This window comes from Hipposideros armiger, unplaced genomic scaffold (assembly GCF_001890085.2).
Source record: "Hipposideros armiger isolate ML-2016 unplaced genomic scaffold, ASM189008v1 scaffold_108, whole genome shotgun sequence".
In the NCBI taxonomy this organism is placed as follows: domain Eukaryota; kingdom Metazoa; phylum Chordata; class Mammalia; order Chiroptera; family Hipposideridae; genus Hipposideros; species Hipposideros armiger.
In genome coordinates this window covers 3,489,899-3,498,656 of record NW_017731458.1, presented here as the reverse complement: position 1 = coordinate 3,498,656, position 8,758 = coordinate 3,489,899, and the positions used below count along the sequence as shown (strand labels likewise).

The 8,758-nt window shown below is 51.2% G+C and overlaps 2 protein-coding genes across 5 annotated transcripts; one reads left to right on the top strand and one right to left on the bottom strand.

Moving 5' to 3' along the window:
• Nucleotides 1-239: 239 nt before the first annotated feature.
• RPL23A (ribosomal protein L23a) lies at nt 240-3,585 on the bottom strand. Its single transcript, XM_019647054.1, has 5 exons — nt 3,478-3,585; nt 2,675-2,858; nt 1,146-1,322; nt 560-629; nt 240-335 (listed from the first exon to the last, which is right to left on the bottom strand). Exons 1-5 carry the CDS (start codon nt 3,500-3,502, stop codon nt 321-323), a joined length of 471 nt encoding a protein of 156 aa, XP_019502599.1. The 5' UTR covers nt 3,503-3,585; the 3' UTR covers nt 240-320.
• Nucleotides 3,586-4,426: 841 nt separating this feature from the next.
• RAB34 (RAB34, member RAS oncogene family) lies at nt 4,427-8,684 on the top strand. Of its 4 annotated transcripts, none has more exons than XM_019647050.1 (11): nt 4,427-4,672; nt 5,570-5,782; nt 5,996-6,087; nt 6,929-6,997; nt 7,100-7,201; nt 7,303-7,367; nt 7,496-7,547; nt 7,715-7,796; nt 7,871-7,961; nt 8,080-8,187; nt 8,271-8,684. In XM_019647050.1, exons 2-11 carry the CDS (start codon nt 5,729-5,731, stop codon nt 8,336-8,338), a joined length of 783 nt encoding a protein of 260 aa, XP_019502595.1. In that variant the 5' UTR covers nt 4,427-4,672; nt 5,570-5,728; the 3' UTR covers nt 8,339-8,684. The 4 variants fall into 4 exon arrangements, with proteins under 4 accessions (XP_019502595.1, XP_019502597.1, XP_019502594.1 ...); XM_019647052.1 differs by lacking the exon at nt 4,427-4,672 and adding an exon at nt 4,692-4,904 and having other exon boundaries at nt 5,686-5,782; nt 6,932-6,997; XM_019647049.1 differs by lacking the exon at nt 4,427-4,672 and adding an exon at nt 4,698-4,904.
• The last annotated feature ends 74 nt before the right edge of the window (nt 8,685-8,758 follow it).

Here is an 8,758-nt window from a genome sequence, read left to right as displayed (position 1 = left end):
CTTGTTAAAACTTTTTGCTTGTTCTCTTACCCTTGTGATGGAGGTTAAGTTCTAGCTGTCTCAGGACAACTAACCCTAGTCTGAATCACAAATATCTGCTATCTGAGCTTGCACCACCAGGATTATAGCAAGTATAGTGCAATGACAGTGCTGAGTGTTCCAACAGAGTGTATAGATCAACAGTCTTGCTTAAACCCCATTATTTATTGTGTATGAGTATATACCACAGTATGGACTCCCCCAGTACAACCAGAAATCAACATAAAGAAACATGTACAGCAAAAAAAATTTATATTTAGAATTAGCCAGCTGGACTCAGTTTAGATGATTCCAATCTGAAAAACAAAAGGGAGCTTTGTTACTAGGAGTAGAAATGTGAAGATTAAGCTGGAATGTCATGGTTAAAAAGCAAAATGTGGGCACAGGGCAGGGCCTATTAGGATAGGAGTGCAGTCAGTCAGTTAAGACTAATCAGCAAAACTCAAGCTTGGGTCACAAAGATACACACCATTTGCACCCAGGGGGTGGTGTTAAGGAGTTCCTAGCAAAGGAAGCTTACTTTGTTGGCAACATCCAAAGCATCATAGTCAGGAGCCAGCCGAACATATGCCTTCTTCTCTCCATCAGGCCTAGGATGGAGGAAAAAGGCTTATTAGTTAGTCCCTGTTGCCTTCACTGCTCCCAGAGCCTCCCCCCAGTCTTCTGGCACATCAGTGGTTCCTTTGTTCATGTCATTCTTTTCCAAATAGTGATTCCCCTCCCCATCATCTGCGCAGGAGGGTAGGGAAGCTAAGCTACAAAGCAGGCCAATTCCCTTTTATGGGAAATACCACAGGACATTTACATCCAGGTAATCTGACAAATTATATTCTATTCTAGGACTCACCACTGTCTAGGGGTAGGAATCAATGAGCGCCAACCCCATACATAAATTAAGCCCTACAGGCAGGACAGCTGTTGATTCCTCAAAAGTCCATATTCCATACAAAGGACTATCAATTACAACGGGTTGCTCATTTCTCAAGGCTTGCATACTCTGAAACCTAATTCTGACCCCAAAGCAGCACCAAGGAATTTTATGCCATTCAGGTTTCCTGGCTGACTGAGGCCCCAGCCTCCTCCCCATCCCATGGGGCCCCACTCACCTGATCAGGGTGTTGACCTTGGCCACGTCAATGTCATAGAGCTTCTTCACAGCCTGTTTGATCTGGTGCTTGTTGGCCTTGACATCCACAATGAACACAAGTGTGTTGTTGTCTTCTATCTTCTTCATGGCTGACTCGGTAGTTAGGGGGAACTTGATGATGGCATAGTGGTCAAGCCTGGGGAGGTAAAATGGGGTCACCTGGCCTGAGCCCAGAAGATGGGGTGGGCCCTCTTTTGGAGTCAAAGTGCATCAGACAATGAGGTAGCAATCATTTTTGTCAGACTTTGGTCGCTTAACAATGTCATCATTTGCACCCTGAAACCTAGGGACCTGGAGCCTCAGCCTGAGAGAACCATGTGCACATTATTTCACTTGAAGGGCTTTCATCCTTTAAGTGATTAAAGGACCACCTTTGAGTTCCAAACCTTCATTTATTTGACCTCATTTCTAAAGGGCAAATTTCTGGATGAAATTTGAGACTTGAGAAGTCGAATGACTTACCCCAAGGGCACAAAGCTAGACTGGCACCCTGAAACCCAGGCTAGGGTTCCAAAGAACGGTGGTGCTTTACTGGGCTGGACAAACTATTTCTGCGCCCTCTGGTTGCTGAAAATTGGCTTAAGGGCCATCAATTTTTGAGAACAACTTTTATTTACAGCTCAAGTTAAACTTATAGTGGCCTGAGCACACCTATAACACAGCTTTTCCCCTGATATTCAGAGAAGCAGGACTGTATTTACACTGATACTACCTTCCCATTTTGAAGCTATAGACCAGATACTAACCTTTCATTACACTAAATTCTAAGTCCAAATGGGGGTAAGAAGTCTTATCAAGTGCTTTCCTTCACAGACACAACCCACACTCCTGCCTTTTTCTTAAGAAGCAGTGAGAGAAGCAGAGACCCATTGGTAGCAACTACCACCATGGCTCTACTCTATTCTGTGATCCCTAAATTCAGTTACTAACAGCAGCATGACACCAAAATACTCAAGTACCCTAACCTTTTGCCTATTTCCCCCTAACCATTACCCAAGTGTAAAAAATTAAGAGTGAATGAAAAGCAGCTTTCATACCCTGTTTCAGGCCTTCACTGCCCAATACAAATGAATGAATCTCTTTTATCAACCTAGAATCATCCCACATCCTCACCCTCAAGGACTACTCCCTACAGCAACAGATGCTGAGGAATAACTAAACCTGGAACTCCAAAACAGAGAACATCTAAGTCCTACTTTATACTCCCAAGAAAGTGGACTTTAAAACCCTAACATATAAAACAATAATAACCTAACAATTAACCTCGGCAGTAACTCTGGGTTGTTTTAAACAATTCCTGCCAATATTGTAAAAACACTTCCCTTTTTCTTAACTAGGGCATTAACAATCTCCTCACACCATTAGAAAAAAAACGTTAGTTAGGTACTAATATGTTTTTGAGAAGCCATGCTCTAAGTTTAGTAAATTTTGTCAACTACCAATGGAGGACACTCAACCATCTTTTCAAAGTTTCGGGCCAGTACTGACTTGTTTCTTCTGGGGGCGCTCTTCCGAGGATATTTAGGCTGCCTTCGGAGCCGCAGCGTCTTGGGCCTTCGGAAGGTGGGTGACGTGCGGATCTTCTTTTTTTTGTGGCTGTGGACGCCTTTCAGGACTGCTTTCTTTGCCTTCAAAGCTTTTGCTTTGGCTTCGGCTTTCGGAGGGGCAGGGGCTGAGAAAGAAAGAAAATGAGGGTGCCGGATTCAGAAATCGATCACTTCCGGCCTGAAGACCGGTAGTGGGCGCCCCAGGCCACATGTGCATCAGTGGTTCCTTTGAAGACATCATTTAGTCTCAGGTGGTTACAATTTTTCCATCATATGCACGATACTGGAGCAAACGAGTAAATCCAGGGATACGACTAACTAGCAATGATCTAACTCTTGATACTTGACAGGATGCTAAGTTTTCTATATACTATCGTACAGCCAGCCACCCTGGGAGGGTCTATAGCTCCGACTAACATACGGGGTAAAGAAAAGAAAAACGAGTAAAGTCAACGATATAGTTGAGAGCACTGATTCCTTACAGGTCTGGAGACATGGGAGCTCCAGCCGGTGGATTCGTGTATCTCTCTCGAGCCGATTATCTGGCTGTCGGCTTGCCTCCCAACCCCCTTTACTGGAGCCCAGCCCATGCGGCTGGGCCCACGCGCCGCGGCGTGGCCGAAACGCAAGGAGCAGCTCCGGAGCCGACACCCCAAGTCTTAGCCCAACCACCGTCCTTTCAGTTCGTTCACTCTGCGGGGATCCCCGGCCAGCCAGCTCTGGTACCCCAGCCCCAACACACACCTTCCTTCTTCGCTTTCGGCGCCATCTTCGTGAAAAGGGTTTCCGAGACCCGTTCCCATGGGCTTATAGAGCCAAGTCTCACCGAAGACTCACGATGCTTCTTCCTTAAAGCTGATTGGGTAATTTGTAGCGCGGCGCCCGCCGGGAATGGTAGTTAGGTTTAATCTCGGGAGACGAACTAAGCATGCGCCACCCCGCCCCTCATTGGACAGTAAAGCTTCTTGGGGGTTGTAGTTTTCTAGAGACGTGTGTTTATGCTAACGCGGGCAGATGTTGTACCCCGCTGTCGCTCGGGTCTGGTCCTGCGCGCTTCCCATCTTGAACTACTTCAGGGAAGAGGATTGCAGTTCCAGGAGACAGTAACACTGCAAACTGGAATGAATATAGTTAGATTGACTCAGGGAGAGTGAAGCAAAGTTCTAGAACGTTAGAGCAGAATTTGTCGAGCCCAACACCCTCAAACATTGGTGGAAATTGAGGTCAAAAGAAGAGAGACATGGCTTGTCAATAACGATGATTTGGTGGCAGAAAAAGTCGAGTCAGGTAGAGGGGAGAAGGAAAGTTTCAGAGGAGGTAGAAGGTGGCCACATCTCCCCTCTTTATCTTGACAGATTTCATGCGTTTTCCCGATAATACTCTAGAAACTCTACCAACACTGCGAACAGATTTCTGCAGCATTCACTAGTTCTTCTTGTGAATAATTCCATTCCCAGTCCTCTCTCTTAAAGTAGTCTTCCTTCCCTGCCTCAGTCATCTTTGCATCCTCAAATTCAGTTCCGGACACACAGCAAGGTTTATTATAGTAATGCTCTGGTTTGCTTCTCTGAGGGTCTGTGTCTACCCGGCCTTCACCCCGCCCTTTTCTATCTTCCCCCTCGCCTCTTGGAACCAGATTTCCCTTTTGACGGTGAGATTTGTTGTACGCTACCCCCTCTTCTATCCTGCAGAACTGCAAAATGGAAAAGTTGTCCTTGAGAAGATTCCAAAGGGGTCAGAGCGAAGAACTCCCATACAAGAGAGGAGTCCCCAGGTTCCAGAGCAGTGAGTGACCTCCCCAAAGGGCGGAGTTCCCGGTCCATCTACCCTCCTTTATCCTCCATCCCGGGAGGCAGTTTGGTCTTCAGCCTCCGCACCCCTTAATCTACAAGATAGCCTTCGAGGAAAAGACACCAGACCTCGGACGTCTCTCTCCATGGTGGGCATCCAGCTCCGCCCCTGGCACCCCTTCTACGTCCCCCAACCCCACCTCCCAGCGCAGAAGAGCGAGCGGGGGCCGACTCTATGAGTCACGTCCTGGGCCTGGAGTTGAGGAGGGAAGCGCCGCCTCTCCTTGGGCCCCTTTTCTCCCCCTTTATCCCTCCCCGCCGTTCCTGCGGCAGCCAGATGCTGCGCAGCAATCACCGATCCCTCATCACTAATTCGGCTGGGTAAGGGTCCCTGTGGAGGCGCAGCCAGGCACAGAGGTGCAGGGCAGAGCGACCTGGGAGATACCGGTCAGGGCAGGTTCCAGCCTGGGTGGGGGCGGTCCTGGTACCCGGTGAGGAGTCTGGCCAGGGAACCTGAGCTGGGGCAGTGTAGGGAGGAGGAGAGGAGGGGGAGGCCGGGGCAGGCTGCAAGGCCGGGAGCTGCCGGGAAAGGGGCAGGGGGCGGCCCTTCTCCAGGAATTTCCGGGGATCATGTTACAGCGCTCGCAGAGGGAGAGCCGAGTGGGACGCGAGGCCCTGCAGCCGACTGGGCCCCTCACCCACTCCAGCAGCCCGCAGGCTTCGCAGCGCTGTCCCTGCCCACACTGACCCCGTGTGGCGGGGCCGCTCCGCGCCCCCAGGCCGTTCTGTTATGGTGGGGCCGCCTCAACCCCGAGTTGTCGTCGGGTCCCCGCGGCCTCGAGTTATTGTAGGAACTATCCGGCCTCGAGTTATTGTAGGATCCGCGCGGGCTCGGGACCCCCCGGACGGGACTCCCCGCCCCCATTTGGTGGCAGAGGGGTCTCCCCGTCCCCGAGTCGTCTTCGGGACTCCCCGGGCCCGGGTGATTGTGGGTTCGCCCGGGCCGCGGGTGATTGTTTCATCCCCGTTGCCCGCGGTGGTCGTAGAGTCCCCGAGGCCTCGGGATCCCGTAGGCACCCCGTGGCCCCGAGTTATAGTCGGGACACCTCGGTCTCGGGTGATTGTCGGGTCTCCACGGGCCTGGGTCGCTGGGGCAGATCAGGCCTCCGCGCCTTCTCTGGGCGCCCCACAAGGCCGCAGGCAAGATGAACATTCTGGCGCCGGTGCGGAGGGATCGCGTCCTGGCGGAGCTGCCCCAGGTAGGCGCCAGAGCCACGTCGAACTTCTGGCTTCAGTGGTGTATGGGCGGGGAGGAGGCGGCACCAGACCAGTTAGCGGCTTGAGCCCAGCCCTGCTGCCCAGCTGGGCCTGCTGCTTCTGGGTGGTCCCCTCCCCACCCCCAGCCCCGGGCTGCTTGGCTGCGGGACAAGGGCCAGGAATGGGTGAGTCCCACTCTCTTGCATCCCTGTCAGTGCCTGAGGAAGGAGGCCGCTTTGCACGTGCACAAAGACTTCCACCCCCGCGTCACCTGCGCCTGCCAGGAGCACCGGACAGGCACCGTGGGGTGAGTTGGAAACACACACAACAAAGAAAGGAAGTCTCAGGAAACTAGTCAAAACAAGGGTAACATCCACCCTATTGGGGCTTTACTGCAGCCTCTAGCAATTATATAGTTATTCCCCGCTTTTTATGCCCCTGTGTTGCCGTCTTTCTTCCCAGCAAGGTTGTGGTGAGGCCTCTGAGATGGGGTTGGGTAGAAAGGTGGCAGTTAAATTTCTGACACAGAAAAGGTGTCCAACATGAAGGAGTGGTCACCAGCTCAGCTTCCCACATACCTAATCTATTTGAGCCCCAGGGTAGGGGCTGTGCCTTTAAGGATGAGTCCCATTGTGGGTAAAAAACAAACAGGAATACTAATAACAGTTGCCACCATTAATGGAGCATTTACTGTGTGCCAGGAAGTGTGTTGGGTACTATTATTGTCTTTTATTAAAAGGAAAACACTATTACTTTCTGATTTCAAAGATTTTAAAATGTGTGTGTGTGTATGGGGGGATATGTTTCAGATTATAGAACATTTATCTCATTTTAACCTTCACAACAAACCAATAAAATATACTCAACTCTCCACTTAACAAATGTTGAAACTGAGACAGAGAGGCTAAATAACATGTCCAAAGTTACACAGCTGGTAAGTGTGAGAGCTGGGATTCAAATGCATGTCTCTCTGACACTGAAGCACAAAACACTCCTTGCTAGCACATTTGTCTGGGCAAGCTGCCTAGGAGGCCTTGTCTATGACAACCACAGCCTGGGTGTAGCTACCTTCTGGACCTACTAGGGAGCATTGGGACTCCCTAGAAGAGAAACTAGGACCCATTCCTCCTGTTCCCCCTTATGTCCAGCAGATTTAAGATCTCCAAGGTCATTGTGGTGGGGGACCTGTCGGTGGGGAAGACTTGTCTCATTAATAGGTAAGAGGGTGCTAGAGCTGACCTGGGTTGGGCTGGGCAGGGAGGGGTGAGGCCTAGCCAGGGGGGGCTGGGCCCAGGCCAAAGCATCTGGTGACCCCTTAGGTTCTGCAAAAACACCTTTGATAAGAATTACAAGGCCACCATTGGAGTGGACTTTGAGATGGAACGATTTGAGGTGTTGGGCGTCCCCTTCAGTCTGCAGCTGTAAGTGCTTCCTATACCCCTTCCAGCCATTTCTTCCTCTAGCACCTACACCCTACCTACCGCCCACCCCCATACCTGTGTTTCACTCCCTTTCCTCCCAGCTGGGATACCGCTGGACAGGAGAGGTTCAAATGCATTGCCTCAACCTACTACCGAGGAGCTCAAGGTAAGGGCTTGGGTGAAGTGGGGTGGGTGGGTGCACTTGGCCTCTAATCTAGGGCTGGGAGTATTGTGGAAATGAACTAGTAGTGTCTTCCCCATCGTCCCCTGAGACTGTTTCTGCCACTCTTCCAGCCATCATCATTGTCTTCAACCTGAATGATGTGGCCTCCCTGGAACATACCAAGTATGTGGGGATGCTGAAATATAATAGGGCCCCGGGAAGAGAGAGTTCAGAAAAGATGGGTGGTCAGGGGCATGGTAGGGAAGGGAAGAATGCATCTAGGAGCAAAGAGGGTAATTGAACACATGAGTGTCAGTGGAAGGATCCTGTCCGATGCACTCATCTCGCAGGCAGTGGCTAGCTGATGCACTCAAGGAGAATGACCCTTCCAGCGTGCTTCTCTTCCTCGTGGGTTCTAAGAAGGACTTGAGTGTAAGTGTGCCAGTGGGGGGACTTCCCAGCTTGGTGAGGGAGCCCTCCTTCATCTGACTCTGACTTTCCCTAAGACTCCTGCTCAGTATGTGCTAATGGAGAGAGATGCACTCAAGGTGGCCCAAGAAATGAAGGCTGAGTACTGGGCAGTCTCATCTCTCACTGGTGAGTAAGAGGCTTCAGGCCTTGTGCTGTGGCATTCCTGCCTACTTTGCTTTTTAGCTGTGCCCGATGACCCCAGGCCTACAACTGCCCCTGAGCACCCCTCTGCTCCCTGTGTTAGGTGAAAATGTCCGGGAATTCTTTTTCCGTGTGGCGGCACTGACCTTTGAGGCCAACGTGCTGGCTGAGCTGGAGAAATCAGGGGCCCGGCGCATTGGGGATGTTGTCCGTGAGTGCCCACCTGGATGAGGGTGGCGGAGAGCTTGGGGAGTCTCCAATCTCTTGTTTCACGTATTTCCCACCCTTCTTCAGGCATCAACAGTGATGACAACAACCTCTACCTAACTGCCAGCAAAAAGAAGCCCACGTGTTGCCCATAAGGGGTGAGAGACTATCCAGAGACTGCCCAGCCCTGGGACACTGTGCCACCTTGACTCCCCCAGAGCTCTACCCCTGGACATTTGCACTGACTTTTTCCAGACCAAAGAGCTGCCCCTTGGTGGCAGTTCCCCCAGAGGACCATGCCAGTCACTTCTTGGCCCTAGGCACCATGCCAAAGACTGGACAGCACCCCCCTCCCCCGCAGGTTGCCCAGTGGTGGGGAAGTGATCCCTGCTGCTTTCGCTCAGCTTGCTGGGCCCTTAGGTATAACTGGTATGATAATGCTTAATGATCCCAGCCTCACACTGTGCCTTATGCATTAAAATCTCTATTGTTAGCAGTTTAGAGGTTGAGCCCTTTTTGGGGGATGAGGGATGTGGAATGGACAGAGAGTGAGCGCATGTGTGAAGCCTGCACTA